General features: G+C 47.1%; 1 protein-coding gene across 1 annotated transcript in view; it reads right to left on the bottom strand.

Moving 5' to 3' along the window:
* Window positions 1-1,704: 1,704 nt before the first annotated feature.
* The window catches only part of POFUT1 (protein O-fucosyltransferase 1), a 25,433-nt gene continuing 341 nt past the window's right edge, over window positions 1,705-26,796 (bottom strand). Inside the window, exons 2-7 of the mRNA XM_008525255.2 lie at window positions 25,184-25,305; window positions 21,155-21,337; window positions 19,873-19,985; window positions 10,277-10,469; window positions 8,359-8,601; window positions 1,705-5,417 (exon numbers count right to left, since the gene is read on the bottom strand). Of these exons, the coding sequence (XP_008523477.1) occupies window positions 5,229-5,417; window positions 8,359-8,601; window positions 10,277-10,469; window positions 19,873-19,985; window positions 21,155-21,337; window positions 25,184-25,305 (1,043 nt within the window). The 3' untranslated portion in view covers window positions 1,705-5,228. The remainder of the gene's footprint in view (window positions 5,418-8,358; window positions 8,602-10,276; window positions 10,470-19,872; window positions 19,986-21,154; window positions 21,338-25,183; window positions 25,306-26,796) is intronic.

Genomic DNA, 26,796 nt, shown 5'->3' with positions numbered 1-26,796 from the left:
CCGCTGGTTCCCTCCTAAACCATCTTGTCCACTGTCAGGGAGGGGAAACTCCCCACGCTCTGGAGAATGAACATCAAATGGCTCAATGTGTCGCCCAAGTTTTTTTGAGAGAGTTGGATTTTCAGAGAGGGATGGGGTGCCCCCCCTTTGTCACCCCTGGGTGGGCACTGTTCCCAGCTTCTGCTGAGTCACCGTGTGGGGAAGCAGGTGGTTTCTGGGAAAAGTCTTTTGTTCCTTCCCTTCCCGCTGTTTACCTGGTTGGGCTTGGCGTCCCGCGCTGATGATCAGCAAAGGATTAGATGTAAAAACAAACCAAACCTGCTTGCCCTTAAATAATGTTATTTCAGGAGAAAGGCCCCAACCCTGAAATAAATCAGGTTTCAAGTAAGAATCTGAATTAATTCTGACAACATAATCCAGAGTGCAGGATTTGCCTTCAGGCTGTGGTTTTTTTCTGTCAACTCCACTAAGGATACAGAGAAAATTGAGGAGTGAAAGGGATCCTTATTTCGGGGCCAGAGAAAGCTTATTATTATTATTCGCTAAGCTTCTTTGGAGTGAATAGAACATGGAAATGAGAGCTCAACTCATTCTTCCTCCTTCTATCTCGTCTCTCCTTCCCTCTTTCTTTCCTTCTCACTCCCTTCCATATTTCTAGAGGATCTATACTCTATCAGGACAGCCTTTCCCAGCTGAACACCAGCTTCTCCATTTCTGCCTAATCCACAACCCACCTCTACTGGTAGTTACTTAATTTCTTAAAAGATGTAATTCTCATTGTTTTATGTACATATAATTGGTCCCATCCTAAAACAATGAAATCCATTAAAATTAAATCAAGGGTTTGATTATTGAGTTGTATTATTTTCCCCAAAGCACAAGAAGAGGAATAAGTCAATGTTACAACACGAACTAAGCACTACCCGGCACCTCCTAAAGCCATCCTGTTGACCACACTTGGTGGAACATTTGAGGCTTGCCAGGGCCCTCCATAAGCATTTGCCAGCTGACCAAAGTGCATGATCCCCACAGCCTTCAGACCAGTGTTGCTCAAACTTGAGCTCCTGGAGAGCTTGTGAAAACATTTCTAGGCCACATCCGCAGGTATTCTAATTCAGTAGGTCTGGGTGGGACCCGGGAGCCTGCATTTCTAACAAGCTGCCCCAGGTGATGTCCATGCTTCTGGTCTGAGGATCACAGTTTAAGTAGGTCTCGGGCCACTGGGCATCAAAATCACTTGTAGGTGATTAAGATGTTCATTCTGGGTACTATCCACCAGACATTCTGATTCCTTAGGTCTGGGTGGATGCCCAGAATCTGCCTTATCAACCAGCACTCCAAGGAACTCTGGAGACCACCTTTGAGAAACACTGCCTGGACCACCGTTAGCATCTGGAACTCGGAGGTGAGGCAGAGGTGAGGTGACCTGCCTCAAGGTCAACCTGCAAGACAGGGACAACTCCTTCTCCCTCTTGCTTGGGCCCTAAACCTCAGAGCATCCTGGACCTCCCTCTTTCCCTCCTATCCCAATTCAGTGTGTCAGCAAACCCTGTTGGCTCTTCCTTCAAAATGTATTTAGATTTTCTATAAAAGACTCCAGCAAAAAGACATGGGGGGTGGCATGGTAACTGAAACAAGACTGGTGAAATGTTGAGCGTTGTTGAAACTGGGAGTTCCTTTTTTTAATCACAATTTTTATGTATATTTGAGTTTTTCCATAATAAAAGTTTTTATTTTTAAGTCTTTGATCTAACAAATCCACTTCTGGGAATTTACCTTAATGGAAATTTTAGATACAGAAAGGAATCTTACAAATAAAAATATTTTCAAATAATAATAGCGAAAAATTGACAATATACTAAATTCTCATAATAGGACAACAATAAACTGTGGGACAGCCCTCAGTGGAATTTTAGGTCACTAAAGACATTTATTCAGGCTATGTACCAACATGGAAAATATACTATTAAGTGAAAAACAGGATATTAAATTCTATACATAGCATGATTAAAACTATGCAAAGACATATCTTTAAAAAAGTTGAAATTTAAAAATAATTTTATATATCCATAATCTGACTACTTCCCACCATCTTCAATGCAATGATCCTTGCTTGAGTCCATCCTGAGTCCCACTGTGTCTCTCCCCCCTACATCTGTCTAACAGCCCTGCATTGGTCTCCCTGCTTCCACCCTTCCTCCCTCCCATCTCTTCTCCATGTGGCAGCCAGACAGGTGCTTCAAAAATGTAAATCAGACCATGACCCTCTCTGTGCAGACCCTACAAAGGCTTCCCATATTTTCCAAATAAAAGCCCAGCCTCGACCTTACCACTGCCCTCCAGGCTGCAGGACGCACCACCTCTCCTGCTCTGATCTACTGCTCTGCCCACTGCCTCGCTCCTGCCAATCCAGCCACACTGGCCTCCTTGCTATTCTTCACTCACCGTCTCCAGCTTCAGGACCTCTGCACTGCTGTTTCCTCTGCGAGGGGGAGGTGAGGGAGTGTGCTGCCTCCAGACATCTGGATGAGTGTGTCCCTCGCTCCTCCACAGCAGCTCTTGGGAGAGGCTCACCTGAGCTCCTTGTCTAAACCAGCACTGCTTCCCCTCTGCACCCCACACCCTTTATCTTTCTTTATAGTGCTTAATCAACACCTCCCATGGTACATTTGTTTGTAGTGTCTTCTACTTAATAGAATACAAATTCCTTGAGAACAAAGACCTTATGTCTGATTCTCTGCTGAATCCCTAGTACCTGGTACAGAGCCTGGCACATAGTAGGTGATCAATAAATACCTGGTGAATGAAAGAATGTTGACCTAACTAACCACCCAAGAGAGCTGTAGCTTCACGTGGGCTTTCTGTTTCTTGGGTGATCTCGCCCTCCCCAAAACCTCTTGGCAGGAGCAGAACCCTAGAAGGAGCTCAATGGGAACTAAGCTGGCTGCTCATTTTCCCATCGGAAGCCTCTGTGGCACACACAGCATGAAGTACATCCCTGTAAACTGGAGGCAGCAGAGCAGAGTAGTGCATCCCTGTAAACTGGTGGCTAATAGCACTGGCTTTGGGAAGTCAAATCCTGGCTTAATACTACTAGCTGTGCAGCCTTGGCAAAATTCTGAGAATTTTTTGAGCATTAGTTTTTTCCTTGTGCAGAAAGAGGATATTAACAGTTCCTACTTCCCAAGGATGGGGCGGGTCCCAAACCCATAAAGCTCTAAACAAGCACAGTGCCTGGCACAGGGTAGGTGTGCCACAAGAGGCAGTCAAATTAATCAACAGCCACATAGGTGTCTTTGTCTCTTTCAAGTATACAATGTGCTCCTAGACGTGCTTTATCTGATCTCAGCCTTTCAACAACCCCATCAGTTTTATCACCATTTTACAGGTGAGGAAACCAGGCCAAAGAGGAATAAAGTGCTTGCCTACATCATACACTGGATCTGACTACAACTCCTGCGCCCTCTCCTCCAGAACACAAGCTGTTATTACTGCCGAGGCTAATCATGATCTGGATGGCCCAGCAGTGCCACGGGCTCTAAAGCACGTGCCTAGTGTGAGGTTGTGGACAGCAAATGAATCCAGCAAATGAAACCAGCCAGTAAGCCACACCTTCCTAACCATCGGATGGAGGCCGGAGGACAAGGGCTCCTGCGTCTCTGAATGAGGCTCGTGAACAAGTCTGAACAGACAAACCATCTGTCAGAGTCCACCCAGGATTTAAAACATGTCCTGTTCTCCCGGGAGGGAGAATACAAAAGCTCTTTCTGTACAGTTTCTCTGCTAAGAGCTAGGCAGCAGTTCTAGGCAGCAAATGCCACCTTTGGTGTCTAATGTCCTTATAGCCCTGCAACCTCTGACCCAGTCTGCTCTGATGAAAGTATTTCTTCCCAAAGGTAAGCAGGGGAGAAGCCCTGCACGGAGCTCTGGGCCGGGCTCTTGTCAGTCTCCCCCACCTGTCCAGGATCAAAGGCCACGCGAGGCACAGGGCGGGGAAGAGGTCAGCCAGTGTCAGAGTTGAATTTTAGAACCAAAAGGCCAAAAAAATAACAGATTCTCAGGAGTCATGGATATTACAAATGCAGCATCTGACAGAGACAAAGAAACTTATGACTGTAACACCTTAAGCCTCACGGGGTTGGCAGAGATTACACTGGATGGGAAGGGGCAAAAGTTGCTTCCAAACTGGGAATTCTGATGGCTCCTGGCTCCTGGGCATCTTCTATCTGGTCAGACGCTTAGCAAGCACTCCCTGTGAGAACACGGACTGAGGGCTCCAGCCACAGAAGGGAGGCTAGGAGGACAGGCCTCAGATACCAACTCAATGGCAAAATTCTACAACCAGGCCCCTTGGAACCAGAAATCAGAAGAGGAGACGGCAGCCTTCAGAAGGATCCCACCAGACCAGCAAGCCCTGGCTTCTGATGTGTTATGAGACCCTGATGGTGCCAGATTTGTGGCAGGCCACCAACTACCAAGAGACTCTGAGAGCAATATCACGATGGCGAGCTTGATGGCGTATGCTCCTTGCTGGGAACACGCTATTGTTGGCAGCACTTAGCTGCCTGTGGAGCCCTGCACTGCACCCAGACTGATAGCTTCCATTGGCACAGTGTTTACAACGGAGGAGACTGTTCCTGCCCCAAACCCTGGAGATGGCCTAGGAAGGGGGTCGACAATGGCTTGGCCAGGCAGTGGGATAAGTCTGAGGGTCACCTTGGGAGTCAGCTGGAAAAGTGGCCAATATACCCACCCCACCCCTGCCTCATCCACATTCAGTTAAGGTCACTTTAGGTACCTACGTTAATGAACTTCACTGATTTTTTTAAATGAGGGAGAGTTCTAGGGTAGTCATAGCTTGTATCCAAACTATAAAAATCTCTCTCTATATAAAAAATCTCTCTGAAGAGAGGTCAGCATCCCAGGCTGCTCAGAGCAGGGCAGACCAAAAGACAGAGGTTGGACTGCTTTGCTGGTGTGAAAAATTCCCAGGAGAAACAGCAGGAAGTACGTGAGGAGGGGAAATGCTCTGGCTCATAGGAGCTTGGAAGTCCTGTGCCCTGGGAGATAGACTGTCTTCCTCCTCCAGGAAGTCCCTGGTACTTTTCTCTGTCTGTGGCGAGAGAGAGGAGGAGCTTGCTCCTTTGGGGATCAATCCTAGGAGCATCTCTGGCTGCCAGACCTGGCTGGAGGGACCAGCTCAGACTGGTGATGTGCTCTAGCCAGGATCAGAACTCGTCCCGCAGCTGAGGGGGACTGTCCATGCCAAAGAAAGAGGACAGCCTCCCCTGGAGGTCCCGTTCCCGCTTCACGAAGGCGGTGAAGGAGGAGACACAGTTGCCAATAAAGTGGTCGGCTCGGCCGAGGATGTATAGGTCAATCTGGGCCACGTCAGGCTTCAGGCTCACCACCTTCACCTGCAGGAGGAAGGGCAGAGCGTTTCAGCCAGGGTGCAGGCCAAGGTGGCTGGCTCAGCCAAGGCCTGCAGCCATAGCCCCAGCCTTCTTCCCCTGTGCTGAAGTTACAGACATAAAAGGAGGCACAGAGGGGATTAAGACGTAGCGTTGGGCATCTGAGAGCAGTGTTGTCCAGCAGCTCCGGGGCCCACCCCAACATGGAACATCCCCTTCCCCAGCACCCTTTCCCCTCTGCCAGCCTCAACTCTAAACACACCCCTCACGCATACTCTGTGCCTCTGCTTGTTAGTTCTCTCTTCCTGGAATGCCTTCTCCCTTCCCATTAAAATCCCAACCATACTGTCAAGGCTCAGCTCTAGCTCTACTTTTCTCACGAAGCCCTAGCCGGACAGGTTTGGCTTCCCCCAATAAACTGATCTAACCAAAGAGCACCCCACCCATCCAGTTCTGCTGCCTGGATGCCTCGGAGCCTAAAGTCCTGTCCAATCAATTCCGGAGATATTCTCCAAAGGTGAGCCCTTATCTTGATGCATTACCACTCCCTGGTAACCACCACAATCTCCTGCATCTTCACTGGTCCCCTCGCTGCCTCTCCTCCTGGTCTGCTCACCACACAGCAGCCAGAGGAAATTTTCTTAGATACTCCTACCTGCCTGTCCCGCCCTCCACCCCAAGCTGAACACCCTTAAATGGTGCCCTATTGCTCTTCAGATCAAGATGACAAGTCCTGAATGAGGCCCACAAGGCCCTGTTCAGGCTACCTCTCCATCTCCTCTCATGCCTCCCCCTCATCCCTTGAGCTCCAGCCAATACACACCAAGCTCCCTCCTCCTTAAGACCTTTGCACATGCTCTTCCCTCTGTGTGGGGTGCTTGTCTCTTTGCCTGGTTAACTCCTATTTAGCCTTCAGCCGGCAGCTCAAGTCTCACCTCCTTGGGGAAGCTCTCTCTGGCCCCCAGGCTAGGACAGGCTCCTCTGCCCTACACTCCCACAGAACCAGTTCCTTCACCTCAGAGCACACGTCTCCCTTTATAGTTTTCACTCCTTAGTGACTCTGATTAATGTCCGTCTCCTGCACCTGACTGGGGCCAGGGCTGAGTCGGTTTGCTTGTCACGCGGCCTGGGGCCTGTCTCAGTAAACATCTGTTGACTGGACGAGGGAGTGAGCCCCACCTCCACCCTCGGACCTCTCTTGTGGCGCACGTTATAGTTCTCTGCAGAGCCTCTTCCCTGAGTCTAGACCATGAGCCTTGCAGGCAGCCCCCCAGCTTATCAGTATCCCTGGCTCAGTCCTGGCCCAGCTTAATGGAGGAGCAGGCTCAGTTCAGCAGGAAGGGTGGGCTCTGGGCCTGTGGAGAGGGGGGGCTGAGGAGTGGGGAAGGACAAGGGCAGCGGCATGGGAACAAGAAGTAGAAAATGGCAGGAGGCTCAAGGCGTAACAAACACATCAACTCTAAAACTCACAAAAACTCCCTGGGGCTCTCCAAGTGCTTCCACTTAGCACAGAGGTGGGGGTGGGGGCAGAACTGGGGCTGAAAGTGTTTTGCTGTCACACAGAGATTTCTGATGTAACAAAAATCATCATCTTGCTATTTGGAAGGTAGTAAAGAAATAATACTAGTTTAATCATGGCAAAATCCCCCAAGCGATTCCACCCACGCCCTGAAACTTACCCGCTCTGTGTCATGCCCACTATAATTAGCTCTGAGCCCTCTTGGGTAAATTCTATCCCTTCTTGGGACTTTGCTTTCTCAGCTATAAAACGCAGGGGTTGGGTCAGAGGCGCTCCGGGGTCTCCCAGCTCTGATACTCTTCTATAAAGTGGGTGGGTGGGAGACCAGAATGCACTGACTCAGCACCTTCTCCACAAGCCGCGGCTTCCAGCCTGTGTCTGGGGTGAAGAGAGAGAGAGAGCCCCTCCACATAAGGCCGAGGGTGTCCACTGCTGGAGAGCAGGTATCTGCCTTTTAGGGTCTGCACAAGCATTTAGGGCTTTCATTCATTCAACAGTCTTATTGAACGCTTACTACTGATTCAGCCCTTTCATCGATACATACTTATTACCTGCTCTGCAATCAGGCAGCACCAAGCGCATTCTACTATTTAGTCATACACTGAATACCTACATTCACTGCTTCCTTCAGCATTTACTAAGCACAAAAGAGCCTTCCCTTTATTCATCAACCACCTACTTCTACTATCAATGACACTAACTTTACTGAACGCTTATTTTGTACTGGAACTGTTTTAATTTCTTTATATCTGATCTTCACAGTCACTCTATGAGAAGGGTACTACACTCAGTCTCATTTTATAGACAAAGAAACAGAAGCACAGAGAGGTAAAGTAACTTGTGCAGGGCTGCAGAGTGAATAGAGCCCACGTTCTGTGGCTCCAAAGTCTACGCTCTTACTCTCTCTGCTACGCTGGATCTCTACCAAGGGCCCACTCTCAGCGTCCTTATTCAACAAACATTTACCAAGCGTCTACTACGTGTTAGGCACTGTCCTAGACACTGGTGATGGCAGGGTGGGGTCTCAGACCTGGAGGAGGTCAACGTACCAGTCTAGACTCTGAGGAATAGAACCATGAGTCAGCCTTGGATCCTACCTTCAAGGAGCCCCAACTCCTGGGAAGAAACAGGACACACTTCTACCCTAGTCTCACATAGTCTAGAAAGCGTCCCAAGAGAAGATGTGATAAAGTGCAACAATAGCTCCCAGTAGGGACACATTAGCGACAGGAGTGGAGAAAAAACCGGAGAGCATCTGTGGAGTGTTTGAGCTGAGGTTTGAAAGAAGGGTAGAGACTGGAGAGGAATGGGATGTCCAAGCAAAAGCCTGGTGGTGTGAGGTCATGAAGCACGCAGTGGGAGCGCTGGGACCGCCCTGGCTCTTTCTTTGATTCCCTGCCTGCTGCATACCCACTGGCCTGCACCTACCTTCCCTTTGAAGAGCTGCTGGATCTCAGGCACATAACTCTCAGAATCCGTAGCAATGTAGACCGACTGGGCATTCAGTGCCTTCACCCAGAGCTTCACGGCCCGCCTGATTTCCTTCAGGTCGGGGAGGCACATGGTCATGGTGAGGGGGACCGCTGTGCTGCGGCTGTAGCCCACGCACTGTGGAGAGGCCATGAAGTGGGAGCCTGCAGTCCCGTCCTTCAGCATGGCGCAGGCATTCTTCTGTGGGATGGGGTGGGGGACAGAGTTAAAGACAGCAACTGGCCCAGAACCCCAGAAGCAAAAGCTGGTAAGTGGAAAAAGGCAGGCAATATAGGAGGAGCTCAGCCCTGTTTTTTAAAAAAGCATTGAGGGAAGAGGGAAATGCATCAAAACAGTAACAGTGGTTATTTCTGGGTAGTGGGATACTGGCTTTTTACAAATTTTTTTTCTTGCCCTTACTGCATTATCTGGGACCTCCAGTAGAATTCTGAACCATGGTGGTGATAATGGGCAGCCTTATCTGATTTCTGACTTCAGTGGGAACGCTTCTGATAGCTCCCACGACGTCCATGTTTGCTGTGGGTTTCAGAGAGATAGCCTTTATCAAGCTAAGGTGGGTCCCTCCTATTCCTGGTTGGTTGAGTTTTTTTTTTAATCATGAATGAGTGTTGACTTTTATCAAATGCTTTCTTGGCCTCTGTTGAGATGGTTATATGATTTTTCTTCTTTGGGTGTTAATATAGTGAATTTAATTGCATTCCTGGGATAAATTTTACTTGTTTATGTTGTATATTCTTAATATGTTATCGGATTTTACTTGCTCGTATTTCACTCAGGATCTGTGCATCTATGTTCCTCAGGGAGAATGGGCTGTACTTTTCTGAGTCACCCTTATCTGCATTTGGTATTAGCATTTTGCTAGCTTTTTGAAAAACAGCATCTTATACCTTTTTATGTTTGAGGAAAGTATAGATGGGAACTACCTGTTCTTTGAAAGTTTAGCTGAGTGCACTCATCAACTATTCCAGGCCTGGCTGCCCTTCTCTGTGGAAGCGGGGCAAGAAGGGTGCCTAGTGGGTAAATGTGTGATTACTTCCTCAATTGACTCTGAATGAATTTTGACCTAATTTCTCTACTTTTCAGTAATTTTCAAGTCTTCGACAATGAGCATTTCTAACATACATACATAAATATACATATCTTCTTATGTAAATTAAGGAGTTTGTCTACGTTGCTCCTGTTATTTTCACACGGAGGATAACCTGAGGAGGTTTCTGCACACTTAAGCAGCCTCCAGATTCGGAGGATGACATCTTCATTTCTTGGGAGCCCCACCCAATCTCTAGAGCTAGTTTTTCAACAAGGAGTCTACTGGCTAAACACTGAGCTGAGACGAGGACTCCTGAGCTCTGGGTCTTTCTCTGGCTTGCTGCCTGACCCATGGTCTAGCTTGATATCTCAGTTTATTCATCTGCAAAATGATAATGGCAACTGTTAAAAATGGAGCTCGTGGGGCCAGCCTTGTGGTGTAGTGGTTAAGCTCACACTCTCCACTTTGGCAGCCTGGGTTCGTGGGTTTGAATCCCAGGCGTGGACCTACACCACTCACCAGCTACGCTGTGGTGGTGACCCACATACAAGATAGAGGACAATTGGCACAGATGTTAGCTCAGGGAAAACCTTCCTCAGCAAAAAAAAAAAAAAAAAAAAAGGAGCTGGCAAGCAAGCACTTTGGAGCCACATTTCTGATGTGTCTATGGCAGGAACATGGGGCACAGTCCGATGGACTTGGCTGACTGAGACCTCTCTGCCCTGGCTGGGACTTGGTGTAACAGGTTCACTGTTCAACCCCCACAGGCATGAGCCCTGCTTAGGGATATGTCCAACCCAGCCATGAGAGGAAGGGGGAAGTTACCCAGTCAGAGCCAATGCGCAGGTGAATGCCCACGTACGGCCGGATGAGGTGGGTACGGATCTGCGTCTCTCCTGTTCTCACCATCTCATCTGACCATACCATGTACTTCTGGAGCGGCCTATGTTCCTCTAGGACGGGGAACTGGGCTGGGGCCCCTGGCAGAGCAAGCACTGGATGTTCCTTTGGAGAAAATCTAGGCACAAGACAGATGAGGGGAAGTCAGACAGCGTATGCACAGAGAGCCTGGCCACCACCCCCACGGGAAAAAGGATGGCATTGCACCATGCCCCAGAGACCCTGTGCAGGGGCCTCTGTAACAGGCAAGAAGCAGGAGAGGTTGTGAAACCCCAACGGGCTGATAAGAAACCCTGGCGGCGGCAAGAGGCACACTATGCAATACTGTCCCGCCACAGAGAATTTACAACCCTCTTTGCTTGTTTAACAATTAAAAATTTACAGTAGAGTATTCTAACCTTTTGTATGTCATGCTGGCTTCCAATCTGTGGTGTGGTAATTCACTCCAGGGTGGGGTGTCTGGACTGAGCCTTTGCCCTTTTACCCACATGGCGGGATTGGGATGTGCAGCTGCTTCCAGAGGGCAATGGACAGGTCCCACTAACAGGGAATGTGTACACTGGATGAGATCACTCACTCAACATTTAACACATATTTATCGATTGCCTATTACGTGCTGGGGCCCAGGGGAGAACAAGACAGGCATGGTCCCCGCCCTCATGGAAAGCACCAGAGTCTGCCGATGCCCCCATCATACTCTCCTGAAGGCTCTCCTCCTCCCTTGCACACTATGCACCTTGTCATTGTTTCACCTCTGTCTTTTCTGCTGCACTCAGGCTTCTGAAAGCAGTGCCTCCAGGCACCTAGAACAGCAACTGACACACGTAAGACCTCAGTAAAAATTGTTGACTGAATGAACGAGGTGCAAACCTGTGTTCCCTCATCAGCTAAACCCAGGCTATATCTGAGCAACGTGAAACCCTGATGTTCCATAAACTCACACTGCACTTTCAAACTCCAGACCTCTCGGACTTCTTCCCCCTACGTGGAATGCTTTCTCTCTGCCGGCTAAAATCCTTTTCTTAAAATCATGAAACAGGCACAGCCGCTCTGGAAAAGTCTGGCAGTATCTTACAAAACCAGACAATCAATTACCATATGACCCAGCAACTGTACTCTTAGGCATTTATCCCAGAGAAATAAAAACCTATATTTACACACAAACCAGTACACAAATGTTCATAGCAGCTTCATTCATAATAGCCAAAAACTGGAAACAACTCAGAAATCGCTCCAGAAGTGAAGGGTTAAAGAAACTGTGGTGCATCCATACCATGGAACACTATTGCAATAAAAAGGAACAAACTATTGATCCAGGCAACAACTTGGATGGATCTCAAGGGAACTATGCCAAGTGAAACAAGCCAATCCCAAAAGGTTACATATTGTATGATTCCATGTATATAACATTTTCGGAATAACAAATTACAGAAGAGAACATAAATGAAAAGACATTAGTGGTGGCCAGGGGCTAGAGTGTGTGAGTGTGAGAGAGAGAGTGTGTGTGTGTGTGTGTGTGTGTGTGTTTAGGGAGGTGGGTATGGTTATAAACTGGCCACACAAGGATCCTTGTGATCTTAGAACTCTTCAATATCTTGACTGTGGTGGTGGATCCACGAACATACACACGTGATAAAATCACATAGAACTAAATACACACACACATACACACACAGAAGTGAGCACAAGTAAAACTGGGGATATCTGAATAAGACAGGTGGACATCACCCTGGTTGTGACAGTGTACGGGTTTCCGGCTTTGCAAATGTTACCATCGGCAGAAACTGGGTAAACGGTACATGGGCTCTCTCTATATTATTTCTTACAACTGCATGTCAATCTACAATTATCTCAATAAAAATTTTAATGAAATATTGTTAAATATTTCAAAGCACACAGGAAAATACAGAAAATAATTTACCGATCCACATACCCATGACTCAAATTAGCAGATATTCTTTGCTTCGTACAAATACTTAGTATTTAAAAAAAAATGCACATCTAAACAAAAGCTCTATCCTATCACCTCTTTTCCTTCTTTTCTTCTTCTTCCCAGAAGGTACTGTGGTTTTACACATGATTACACTTTTACTATTTATATAAATGTAAAAAATGCTTTTTACCCAGTGTAACGGTAAAAGCATGGGCTGTTGAGCTAGGCAGCCTTGTTCTAACGTTGACTGTGCCACTTACTAACTTGGCAGGTGACTTAACCATTCTGTGCCTCAGTTTCCTTATCTGTATAATAGAGCTGATAACAGTTCCTACCTCATAGGGCTGTTGAGAAGATTAAATGGATTAATATAAGCAAAGCATTCAGAATAGCCCTTGGCACACAGAAAGCTCTGGGAAAATTCTGACTATCATCATCATATTGTACATGACCTATTTCAACTTTTTAAAAATTCAACTTTATGTTTCAGAGATTTGGCTACGTTGATCATGTGATCACGTTAGCTTCTCTTGAAGGTTCCCATTTTGCACAAATAAACTGCAATTTACCTATGTAGTCCCCTCCTGCTGGATAGTGAGGTGGTTCCAATCTTCCACCCAAACAACAGTGCTGCAATGGACATGCCACTCATTCTTTACACCCAACCCAAACACCTCGCCCGGCTAACACCTTCCAAACCCGCAAGACCAGTCACCACTACCAAGCCTCAGCTCCTAGGCGAGGGCTCCCTGTCCCACGTCTCCTTCACCGCCCTAGGCACACTGATGTACTCAACAACTTCTTCCCGTCTCCACTGTCAGCCCATGAGGGTAGGGGCCCCAGCAGTCTTGTTCACCATGATTCCCACACACATGGTCCAGGGCCTGTGACAAGGATGCAACAAGCAAGTGTTCCATGGCCTGACTCTATATAATGCTCATCTTGTCAGATTTTAATTTTGTATGTACATACATGTGAATCATTTATTGAGCCTTAATTTGATAGGCAATGTTCCAATTGCTTTGTGTATACTAACTCATTTGATTCCCATAAGAGCTCTGTGAGGTAGTACTATTGTTATTCTCATTTGACAGATGAGGAAATTGAAGCACAGAAAGGTTAAGTAACGTGCCCATGGTCACAAAGCTAGAAATTGGTGGAGTTGGGATTTGAATCCAGGCAGTCTACTTCAGAATCTATGTTCTTAACTACTATTCCTCACTCCCATCTTCCCCACCCCAGTCAACAAGTACCTCAAGAGCTGACTCTGTGGCTTATTCTTCTGATTTCCAGCTCCTAGCACAGGTCTCAATACACAGTAATACAATAAGTATTTTTGCAGAGAATGAACAAATGAGAAGGATTCAGGGATCTCACCAGAAAGACCAGATTAGGTTCTCAGGGGTTAGAGGAAGAAGCAGCAAATATTAACTGAGCATCTAATATGGGCCAGGCCCTTGGCCAAGTTCCTTTTAGATGCCACCTTAAAGGATTTCAAAAGGAAAGCAGGAGTTTGTGATCTCCCAGCAACTTGGAACATTAAGATCAAATCAGGATCTGTGCCCTCTCGGACCTCTTGGAAGGAAACTGCTGCTGGCCCTTGGTGAATTCCAGATTTGGAAAATCCACCTTCCCACCAGATCTGGATCAGCACACAGTTGTCCTAATGGGACATCAGCTCTGACCTGAAAAGCAGCAAGAAGCCAAGACTGGTGAGCTCATTTGCTCCCAATGAGAGTGTTGTTTGGAAAGAAAGAGGGGACTAAGGGTCTTAATTGGAAAGAAAGCTTGCCCACCTCCATCTGCCCCCTAACTGTCCACCCTAGGTCAGGCCCTTAGCCTGGTCACTACCCAGCTGAAGAAGGCACACTCTCCTGCTGCTGGGCGCAGAGAACTTCTGGGGTTCTTCACCACCACAGCTACTCCACTGAGATCTCCCAACAACCTGGTGCTTCTCTATGCACAGCATCCACTTCTGTGCCCCGGATACACCTATGGATGTACACCAGTGGACGCATACCATGCAGAATGCAGAGGATGCAGGGACACAAACGAGCCAGAGCCTTGCTCTCCACGGCCCTGCTGTGACGAACTACCTTTCCCTCCAGCTCTTTGCACAGCTAGCTCCTCATCTTCCTTCAGGTGTCAGCTCCGCCAATTACACATCACCTGTCTATATCCTCTCAGGGAGGCTGCAGCCTGGGAGAAAGACAAGCCACGTGCTCAAATACCTGTTACCTTCATACTACAAGAATGGTTCGGCATGATGGTCCACAGCCTTCCAACAGCAAATGTGTAATAAATATCTGTTGAATTAAACATCCACCAGGGTATTTATAGACTCAGAACCAGCAGAGCTGGAAAGATCCTCAGAAATCACTTCATGGGGAAGAAATACCTCTTAGCCCCTTCCCCTAGAACCCAATCTTCAGCTGGACACAAAGCAGCTCCAAATAAAGATATTTATTAGTACTTCTTGTAGCTAGGTATGGCTATGTGCCTAAATACCAGCCAATGAGCTGTAAGCAACCTGGAAGGAAGACTCCTTAAAAAGGTCAGGATGTATCCTTCTTCTACTCCTTTTGTCCTTTCAGCTGCCTGGGGCAAGGGTATGATGGCTAAAGCTTTTTTTTAAAAAAGATTTTATTTTTTTCCTTTTTCTCCCCAAAGCCCCCTGGTACATAGTTGTATATTCTTTGTTGTGGGTCCTTCCAGTTGTGGCGTGTGGGACGCCGCCTCAGCGTGGTTTGATGAGCAGTGCCATGTCTGCGCCCAGGATTCAAACCAACGAAACACTGGGCAGCCTGCAACGGAGCACACGAACTTAACCACTCGGCCACGGGGCCAGCCCCTGATGGCTAAAGTTTTATCAGTCATCTTGCCCCTGAGGTGACACTGAGGAAAAAGCAAGTACTGGGACGCTGAGCAGAGAGATGGGTGCTAATTCCTGAGGACACAGCGGCACTGCCATGCAGTCCTGGGCTGAATACTCCAGTACTTTTTAACTTAAGAAAACAACAAACTTCTATCTTGTTAGTCTGCTATTGTTTTCGGTCTTGTTACAAGTAGCCTAAATTAGACTTGTGGCTATCAAAACCTTTAGCTGATACACAAGAGGGTTACTGGTTGAAGGAGGGGAGCTGGACTCCTCCAACTTGGCCCCCACTGCTGCCCCCGTGGCACCACAGGCACTTCTCAAGAACTCTGAGGAACAGTTTGAAAACCAATGATCTTACTCACCCTTTTCATGTTATAAATGGAGCACTGTGGCCAGAGAAGGGAAGCAATCTGCCTAGCCACATGGTGAGCCCGGAGAAGAGCCTGACCCTTTCCAATGTCATTCTCCCTACACCCATACCCAACCCCCAAAGGACAATATTCTACAGCAAGTAAGTGTCCACTATTCTACAAAATGTCTAAAATACATACACCCTCAAACTCACCCCTACAAAGCATTCACAGGCTTATCAGATTGCTTCACCAGGGCCTGCAAAGCCCTGCATGGTCTGCCCACTGCCCACTGCTCCAATCTCCTGCCCTATGTGGAAGATTAATTCTTTGAATCTCTTCCCAGTGGGTGGGCTCTATATCCTCTCCCATAGCATCTGGTGGAAGTGACACTGTTCAGCTGCTAGGTCCAAGCTTCAGCGGGCCAGCAGCTTTCACCTCCTGTCCCTTGGAACACTCACTCCCTGGATGCGCCCTCAGAACCCAGCTACCATGCTGTCAGAAGTCCAAGCCACATGGAGAGGTCAAGTGCATGCATGCCAACTGACTGCTCCAGCTGAGCTCCCGGACGACAGCCAGCATGAGCCCTCTTGGACATGAAACTCAGTCAAGCCTTCAGATGACTCCAGCCCCAGACGAGAGCTGACTACAGCCACATGATACCACAAGCAAGTGCCCAGCTAACCCAAGTGTCCATCAACAGAAGAATGGATAAACAAAATGTGGTCTATACCTACAAAGGACTGTTATTCAGATTTTGATATATGCTACAACACAGGTGAACCCTGAAGACATTATGTTAAGTGAAATAAGCCAGACACAAAAGGACAAATATTATATGATTCCATTTATATAAAGTTCCTAGAATAGGTAAAATCATAGAGAGAGAAAGGTAGCATAGAGGTTACCAGGGCCCGGGGAAGGGGAACAGAGAGTTACTGTTTAATGGGTACAGAGTTTCTGTTTGGGATGATGAAGAAGTTCTGGAGATGCATAGTGGTGATGGTCGTACAACAATATCAATGTTCTTAATGCCACTGAATTGTACACTTAAAAATGGTTAAATAAATACATGGGGACACTCCACTGGCATAAATACACATATACACACCAGTAACCATTTTTTGAAATCTCATGTTTTTATATGTTTAGAACTAATCCTGTCAAGAATATTTACGAATCTGGTAAATATTGATATTAATTACTCTTCAGAAAAGATCGTTAAATAATTGATGACAAACTATATATAATAATTTTGTTTTACGTTAATACGTATAGGTATGTATATGTGTACAAAAATGTCTGGAGAATGGAAGTATATATATCAAAATGCTAGCAGTGTTTTTTTGAGAAGTGATAGGATTATGAGTAAATTTAGTTTTTTTCTTTATTAAAAAAAAAAACAACGAATCTCCCATCAAGTCTGTGGTGGATATTCTAAACGGTATTCATTCCAAGAAATTAGATGTCTAATGCGGATTGAAATTTTATCCGGTTGGGATTCCATGAAGAAAATGGATAAATAGAACACAAACAAAAGAACTCCTCGGCTAAGCCTAGTCAATCCACAGAACTCTGAGATATACTAATAAATTGCTGCTGAGCCACTAAGTTTTGGAGTGATTTATTATGCAGCAGCAGAGGACAGGAACAGCCTACCATTGTCCTCATGTGCCCCACACCAGCCACACTGGCCTTCTTCCTGCCCCTTGGCCACACGAAGCTTGTTCCTGTCTCAGAGCCTCTGTGCTCAAGGTCCCCGCCAAGAAGAACTACCTTCCCTTCCAGCTCTTTGCAGGGCTGGCTCCTCATCCTTTAGGTCTGTTATGGGTTGAATGCTTGTGGGTCCCCAAATCCACATGTTGAAGCCCTTAGCCCCAGTGTGATGGTATCAGGAGGTGGGGCCTTTGCACGGTGATTAGGTTTAGAGCAGGTCACGAGGGTGGAGTCCTCATGGTGGGATTAGCAGCCTTGTAAGAGACCAGAGAACTTGCTCTCCCTCCAACATGTGAGGATACAGCAAGAAGGCCCTGCCTGCAAGCCAAGAAGTCCTTACCAGAACCTGATCATACTGGCACCCTGATCTCAGACTTCCCAGCCTCCAGAACTGAGAAATAAACATCTGTTGTTTAAGCCCCCTCCTCTGCGGTATTTTGTTACAGCAGCCTGAGCTGACGAAGACAAGGTCTCAGCCCTGCCAATCACACATCACCTGTTCGTCCTTCATAGCACTATGTCTTCTGGAACTGTCTAACGTAAGTTTATTCACTGTCTCCCCTATTAGGCTCAGCTCCATCAGGGCAGAGGCTTTATCTGCCTTATTCTTGCCTGTATTCCCAGAGTCCAGACCAGTGCCTGACACTCAGGAGGGGCTTCTAAAACAGGTGTGGAAGGGAGACAGGCATGAAGGAAGCCAGCTGCCTAGGCGGCCCTAACTCTCTCACACAGGCTCCAGGGACCTCATCTTCCCTGTTAGACTTCCTTTCCCAAAAACTTGGCTGTAAGGCACAAGCTTCCCCAAGGCCTCACCCAATTCCTACAACTCAACGAACTCAAACATGACTATGGAGCAACGGACAAGCATTTCAGCAGCACTCCCTGACTGGTGCATCCACGCAGCACTGTCCCTTCTCTTCCGACCAGGATTGTCCACTTTTTTTGGCTTTCTGGAATTTGCTTTTGGAGCTGCTTTTAGAGCCGGTGTGATTTTTTTTTTTTTCTGGCATTTTGTCAAAAGGGGCAAATCTCCATTCTTGGAGGGCAGGCCTGCCTTCTGGCCACAGGTCCAGTCTTTCAGAGCTGAATGGGGAGAACCAAGCCAGTGATCAAAAGGGAATGTCCTATCTGGGATCAACAATGAGGGGGGATTAGAATCTGCCATGACTGAGCATCCTCACTAGCTCATGAACTAGCTCTGAGGGCAAGTCTGAGGGCAAATAGGAACTGCCCGCTGTTAAAGGCACAGCTGTTTTCTCCACGGTGATTAAGAAGGGGAGCTTTGGAGTCAGACTGCCTGGGTTCAAATCCCAGTTCTGCCACTTCAAGCTGTGTGACCTTGGGAAAGTAACTTCACTCCTCTCTGCTTCAAATTTTTTATGTGTAAAGCACAGATGACAACAACATCTGTCCCACAGACTTGTGGAAGGATTAAATAAGTCATCACCTTAGAAGACTTAGGTGGTGAAGTGAAGACTTAGAACTGTGTCTAGCACATAGCAGGCACTAAATAAACATTAGCTCTTACTAGCTACTAAAGACTTACATACAGACCCCAGCTGTCCGCTGAACAGCTGCATTATCTTGGGCAAGTTATTTAACCTCATTGAGCCCAGTTTCCTCACCTTTCAAATGGAAACGGATCATAATACCCACTTCATGACATTTCTCAAAGGCTTAAATAAAATAAAGCATGTAAATAATAAAAGTAACAGCTAACACTGGTTGGCCCCCTCCTGTGTGCTGTGTGCTTTATAGACTAGGAGGCAGATACCATAGTGCTCCTTCCATTAAACCAAGGAGGAAACTCAGTCCAGACAGCTGGAGTGGCTTGCTCAGGGTCACCTGAGAGAGATGCAGGGCTGGGTCAGAGCTCAGGTCTGTCTTATCCTGAGCCTGTGCTCGTCTCTCTACATCAGTCTATCTTTGGCCAGTAAATGCCACATGCTGTGACCACGCATGAATTCATAAGCTCCTAAGCCAACACTGACCTCTAAGCCCACGCTCTTTTCTGCCACGCTATAGCATCAAGGGCAAATGCACTGTGTTAGCTATCATCATTACAACTAGACTGTAGCTCCCTGAAGGCTGAGGCTGGGTCTTCCTCATTTTTATATATCACCTCTGGTCTTTGAGTACTCTGTCACATACACGACAGACGCTCTATAAATATTTCACAGCCTGTGCCTATGCCCTGCTAACCTATTTTTTTTAATAGGGCCTACTGGAACGCAATTAATAAAGCAAATTCAATTATTATCAGGATGACATCATTTCTCAGTCTGCACCTGAAGTTGTTCTTCTCTAGAAGCTGCTTCGAATTTTCACCTTGTGAAAAGGAAGGTAACAGGGGAGTGATTCTCACGCCTAGAGGAGGAAATCGAGACTCATGTGACTATATAATAGCCTTTTTATGACATCCTTTATCGGCTGATAAACTGTTGCTCAACCTTGTGGCAGGTCAACGTCCCGCCGTGTCAGGCGCTGAGATGGGAACAGATCACATAGGATCCCAAGTTCAACAGACAGAATGGCTGCACCTTTGGTCTCATACATCAGGGTGTGGTAGAGGGGGAGAGGGTCAGGAAGGTCCATGAGCCCCATGCCCCTCCCCTAAACCCAGCAATGCTGCCCCTCCAAGTACCTCTGGATCCACTGGTCTTTGTAGGAGGCACTGAAAGAAATGCCTGCAAAAAGCTCCGACTTGTTGAAACTCACATGAAACTGATCCCAAAATGGGCCAAAGGGGTTTCCTTCCTGCAGAGAGAGAGCGTCAAAGGCTTACTGCGGGGGAGGGGAAGCCAACTGGGGATGGGGCCAAGGAACGGTGATGGGGCAACCCTGGGTGATTAACTCAGGCTGAATCACCCTCATCGGATGGCTCAGTAGGAATGTCACCTTGTAATTCCTGGGCTGGGGCCGAGGAGGGCAGCCCTGCCTCCAGTGTGGTTTCCAGCAGGAGATGTTCACCACAGTGTCTGAAGGAGTCTTTCCTGCTCACATGCCACATTCTACTAACCCTGCAGCATTGGTGGGGGTCTGGGGAGGAAGTGAACCTTGGAACTGGGACAAGGGCTTCAAGAGACTTTCAAGACCAGCTGATCCAATGCCCTCATTTTCAAGATGGAGACCAGGGGCCAGAGAAGGTAAGGAACTTGCCCAAGCTCACACAGCAAGTGAGGGCAGTGTTGGGGCAATAAGCCAGGTCTCCCTTCTCAAAATTCGTGGCTCCTCCAACCACCCACCCCAGACTTCAACATGAGCATTGAAAGACATATTGGGGATTGTCTTATTCCTAAAGTGCAGACATTTACAAATTTCTACTACAAAATATGATAGCTTCTCATTTACCTGCTGAGAGGCAGGGCAGTATACAAGTTAGGAGGGTGGACAATGGAGTCAAATTAGCTAGGGTTGAATCCCAGCTCCACCGCTTGTTTGCTTTGTGACCTTGGGCAAAATATTGAACCTCTCTGTGTCACACTCAGTGTCCTCTCTGGAAAATGGGGATATTAATAGTACTTTCCTCATGGAGCAGTGAGAGGATTAAGTGGATTAAGATGTGTAAAGCTCTTAGCATGGTACTGGCAATGTAGTAAGTGCTATGTGAGTATTAGTTATTAGTACTGATATGGCACTTTACAGTGTACAAAGTACCCTTACACCTGGCCCCCATGACACATTATAAGGGAGACAGAGCTGGGAATGGCATCTTTATTTTGTAGGTAGAAATAAAGGCTCAGAGGAAACAAAGTCCTCTGCTTAGGTAACACCACTGACAAATGCCAGAAATGGAACTTAAGTCTCCATCTTTCTACTCGAAGCCCTTCTGGTGTCTCCCCCCGCATACTGCCATTACCCAGTGTCTCGGGGGCCTAGAGAGCATGAAACAGGCAGAAAGAGCCCCCCAAACCCACAAGACCCACCTTCATGGGGCACGTCTTCTTATCAGGGCTTCGCTGGGCGGCTACCTCAAAGCAGTATGCCACCCGCCTCTCAGGGGGCCAGTGGGTGGGTGCCAGCTTCTCCATGAAGTCCTCCAGGCTGATGACGCGATGGTAGGCCTGGAGGGGCTCCAGCTTGAAGTACTTCTGGTAGGACACATGGAGCTACAGGAAAGGGGGAAAAGGAGGAGCGAGGGTCCCTCCTCAGTTTCCTAGTGGCTATTTTAGAGACATTTATTACAGCCATACACTCCAAGACCCAGACAGCTCAGACCACATGTCAATGGAAACTTGTGGCAAAAGACACCAAAGTTAGGACAGAGACAGACTGGGACAAGATACCTGCAAACTAAAGAAAAAATAGTAGTATTCCTTGTATTAAAAAAATGCCTGCTGATCCATAAGAAAAAAGACAAATGACAAAAGAGAAAATATGGGCAAAGGACAGGAGAGAACAACTCACAGCCAAGGAAACCCAAAGAGCCAATATACTCAAAAGGTGTGCAACTTCACTAGTAATTGGGTCAAAGCAAATTACAGTTACAAGACATCACTTCTTACCCATGAGACTAGTGAAATTTAACAGCTTAACTCTAATTGTTGGAAAGGATGTGGGGAAATGGGCATTTTCGTACATGGCTGGTACAAGTGTACATTTTGGAACAAACACTTTGGAATGTAACCTTGCAGCATCTAATAGAACTTAAAATGCTCCTTCCATCTCTAAGTATTTGCCCTTGAGAAGTTTTTGTACTTTGCACCAGGAGATGGGCACAAGGATGCTCAGAGCCACAGCAGAAGTATAGGAAAGAACCCGGAATGAGTCACACCAAAGACACTAAATCAGCAACAGTGGTTGTCTCTGGGGGTAGGGGTGGGGAGAAGAGCTACGATTAGCTTCAGGAGCCAAGAGACATTGTACCTTTTAATAACTTTATCTGTAACATTGTATGTCTTTTATCAACAAAAAGAAAAGATGCAGCAAAAATGAGAAAATGTTTATAATTATCACTTCAGTGGTGGGTGCATGGATGGTGATTGTATTCATCTCTCTTTTTTTTTTCGGTGAGGAGGATTAGCCCTGAGCTAACATCTGTGCCAATCTTCCTCTATTTTGTATGTGGGATGCCACCACAGCATGGCTTGATAAACAGTGTGTAGGTCCACACCTGGGATAAGAAACAGCAAACCCCGGGCCACTGAAGCAGAGTACACAAACTTAACCACTATGCCCACAGGGCTGGCTGGCCCCTAATCTCTATATTTTTCTAGATTAAAAAACTTCTTAGAACATCATGGAATAAAATTTAGACTTTACCCTATAGGTCAGGGTTCCCAAGCACGTTTCACTAGTTCATGTGGATAAAGAGTTCTGCAATAAAAAGGCTCCAGAATTAAACAGGCTTGGGAAATGCTGTGTTAAGCTGGTTTCTTTTTTTTTTTTTTGAGGAAGATTAGCCCTGAGCTAACTGCTGCCAATCCTCCTCTTTTTGCTGAGGAAGACTGGCCCTGAGCTAACATCCATGCCCATCTTCCTCTACTTAATACATGGGATGCCTACCACAGCATGGCTTTTGCCAAGCGGTGCCAAGTCCGCACCCGGGATCCAAATCGGTAAACCCAGGGCTGCTGAGATGCAGAACGTGTGAACTTAACTGCTGCGCCACCAGGCTGGCCCAAGCTGGTTTCTTTACTACAAGACTTCTCAGGGCCTCTAACACGCTGATGTGCGTTTTGAATCTCCAATTTTGGGGGGATGGGAAATTGAGAATATAATTTCCCAAACTGATTTAACCACTGCACCCTTCTTGCATGAGCCACTGGCATTGCAATGGCACAGACTTTGGGAATTTTAACTGTTAGCAACAAGGTCTTGCTGAAGGAATTTAAGCAGAAATAACACATGCTTTGCCTTTTTGAAAGATCACTGTGGTGGTGGAGGAGAGAATGTATTAATGGTAAGATTAAGAGGAAGGAGAAGAATTGGAGGTTACTGCGATAGTCCTTTGATTTGTTCAAGTATTCATTCAATATGTACTTTTGAGCATCTCTCACAAGTCCAAATGAAGATGGAGAGACACAGACAGGTCAGAAGATGTAAAGGAGGGTGAAGCAGAGGGTAAAGGGAGGCAATTGGGGTGACTTCTATGTCCTTGGCTTGGTATCCAGGTGAATGGAGGTGACAGAAACTAAGGCTGGGAATATAGGTGGTGACACAGGTGACACAGAAGGGGAAAGCTGCCAAGTTCAGTTCCGGCTTTGAGAATTTGAGACATCTATGGGACATGCAAGTAGACTCAAGGGTCTAGGAGTTAGAAACACAGGTCTGTGGTCAAAGAGTCTAGGCCATAGATAAATTTAGGAGGTATGTGGAGAAGAGTGAAAGCCACAAGAGTCAACAGAAATTTATAGCAAAGCAAATAATGGTAATAATAGCAACAATATTTATTGAGTGCCAAGTTAGTGCCAGCTGCTGTATTCATTGCACATCATGGGGTTGCTCATCTGATTCTAAGATGTAGGAATACAACCATCTCCAGTTTATTTATGAAGAAACCCAGGCAGACAGAATCCAGATAACTCATCTGAGGTCACACAACCAATAAGCAAACAGAAAGAGGAGACACACCAACATTCAAACAGTGAGTGGAGAGAGAGGGGCCCCCAATACAGCACAAAGAGGAAAATACTGAGGGGTCAGGGCTGAAGCAGGAACAGGCTGTGTCTTAGAAGCCAGGAGAATAGGGAAGTTCAAGAATGACAGAGGTTCACGGGGCCAGGTGCCACTGGGAGGTCATCAGTTGAGATAAAGACTGAGAAATGACCCCTGGCTTTGGCGATTTTGAGGTCCCTGGTGACCTCTGTGAGAAAGGTCCCAGTGGGGAAGGGGAGCCCAATTGGGACAGGTTGAGTAACCCATAGAAAGCAAGACATGGAGACTCCAAAACACTCTTGGGTGAGGAAGCAAGGTGAGAGAAAGCAGGCAAGGCAGAGGGAGATGAACGGACAACGTCTAAACCACATCAGTGAATGCAAAAAATCTGAACACCAACGGCTCCCGTTGCTGAAGATTTCCTGTGTCCTACAAATTTTACATCAATGAGCTCAGTTGATTTAAAGATGAGGAAACAGGCACAAAGAGGTCAAGTATCCTGCCCAAGATACACAGCTAGTAAGTGGCCCAGCCAGGCTATGATCTCTTAACCTCTAACTGTTAAAAACCTCTCTAAATACAGGTATGCAAAGGAAAAAATAAAAGCTATGCAGAGAAAAGACTATAAGAATGAAATACAGTGTTTTGTACATACTAAATATAATTTCTGAAGTATATTAAAAACTTTTAAAGTCAATTCATTAAATTTTAATTCAGTTCTTACTGCGAGGCCCCGATGGATACAAAGTGAACGAAGGCAGACACAGGACCAGCGGAAGACACAAAGAATAAGCAAGGAGCCAGAGGATGCTGAGCATCACCATGCTAAGGGAGCCCCTTGATGGGGAAGAGGTGGTTCTGGAGCCAGACTGCCTGGGTTTGTGGCCTTGGACACATTATTAATTAACCTGTGTTTCAGTTTCTTCTTCAAAACTGACAGCAGCACCCATTACCCTTTGACCAGTGGGACGTACAGAGGGTGGGACCAACCAGGGCTGGAAATGGGGCATTAGGTTCAGGTCACAGGCTCTGGAGTCAAACAGACATGGGCTTGAATTCCAGCTCTACAACTCACAAGCTGTGTGACCTTGGGCAAGTTACCTAACCTCTCTAAACTCCAGCTTCCTCACAGGGATGTGATGAGGGAGAAAAGAGCTCATCTTCATGCAGTGCTCAGAACAGTGCCTGGCAGACAGGCACTGTTAGCCACTGTTATTCCAGAGAAGACAGTTCTGGGTGGGGGTAGGGCAAGCTCAGAGGTGTGGAAGGTAAAGCACAGAGAAGGACTCAGGGTCAAGCAGAGGTGAACAGCATTGGGGAAGGGTGGACAAGGGCTAAGGTCTGTGGGAGGTACTCACATTGGTGAAGGGAGGCTTGTGATGCTGGTACTCAATCCAAGGGGGTACAGCCAGGGTGCGGTTCAACAACTTTGCAAATGCCAGGGAGCCCAAGAAGTGATCAGCCTGGTTCCCAAAGCGCCCTGGATGGTAAATTGTGGGTGAAGTGAGGCTGGGGCATTGAGGGCATGGGGCATGCAGGGCTCAGACAGGATGTGGAGCCAAGAGCTGGGACGGCCAGGACACCAAAGAGAGCCAGAGGAGCTGGCAGGATGGGATCAAGTCTGAACCCCAGTGTCTGACAGTCAAGGCCCACAGGCCCTGCCCTGTCTGCCTCAGCCACTCCAGGTTCCTTGCTGTTTCCCAAACATGCTCTACACTTCCCATCCCCACCCCATGCCTTTGCTCTTGCTGTTCCCTCAGTCAGGAGTGCCTTTCCACCTCTATCTCCACTCCCCTGTGCATAAAGGGGCAACTCGAATGCCTCACCTGCCATACTCAGTCCCCCTCCTCGGACTGGAGTTACTTAGGGTTCTTCACTTTTCCTAGAATGTCTTTTCCCACTTCCTGGCCTTTGTACTGGCTGTTTCCTCAGCCCGTGAATGCCTCAGGGGAACGACCGTGTCTGACTCTTTTCGTTATCCCCAGCATGGCATCCATTCATTCATTCCCCAAATATTATTGAGAGGCCACTATGTGCCAGGCTCTCTGCTAGGTGCTGGAATACAGTAGTGAGCAAGAAGGACAAGGTCTCTGCCCTCATGGCACTCACAGTCCAGCTAGGGAGACATTAAACATGTAAACCAATATATAGTGATAAATTTTGATAATTTCAAGAAAAAACTTTGGTGATGAAAACACTAAGGAGGAGATTATTTGGGTTGAGGTCAGCGAAGTCCTTTCTGGTGACATTTAAGCTATGACCTGAGGATGGGAAGGAGCGGGTCTGGCAGTGAAAAGGGTGTTCTAGGCAGAGGGAAGAGTCCAGGCTGCAGGTCCTGAGTACGTGTGAGGAACAGAAAGGCGACAAATGTGGCTGCAGCTGGAGGATCTGGGGAGAGGGCAGCGGTGGATATGGGCAGGGCCAAACCACTGTGGTCAGGAGTCTGGAGAATTTTAAGAAGGATTGACTTTTACAATGATGATCCACCGCCCCATTTAAATTGCACCCTTTAACCGGCTCTTCTATTTTCCCTTACCTTTCTCTATTTACCCATAGCATTCATCCTCTTCTAGGATACTCTGTCATTACTTATTTTTTATGTTTCTTTTATTGTCTGTCTTCCTCAACTAAATGAAGGTTCTACAAGGGCATGGAGTTTTCTGTCTTATCACTGCCACATCCCCAGAGCAGAGAACAGGGCTGGACACAGAGTAAGTGCCCTACAAATATTTGAATTAATGAAAGAATAGCCCAGAACCAGGGTTGGGTCAGTGACGTCAAGTCCTGCCGCACTAACTCCATTCACTGGACTCCGGGCTAGCTTAAACCTTGCGCAAGACACTTAACCTCTCCTGGCCTCAGTCTTCTCATCTGCCAAACGGAAAGGTGAATACAGAGGCCCCTCAGTGCCCTTGCAACTGGGGCAGAGAAGCGAGGGGCAGGCCGGGCCCCGCGCGGGGGTTCTTTCCTG

The sequence above is a fragment of the Equus przewalskii genome, chromosome 21 (assembly GCF_037783145.1).
Source record: "Equus przewalskii isolate Varuska chromosome 21, EquPr2, whole genome shotgun sequence".
Taxonomy (NCBI): Eukaryota; Metazoa; Chordata; class Mammalia; order Perissodactyla; family Equidae; genus Equus; species Equus przewalskii.
The sequence above is the reverse complement of the archived record's forward strand: the minus strand, read 5'-3'. Positions and strand labels throughout refer to the sequence as shown.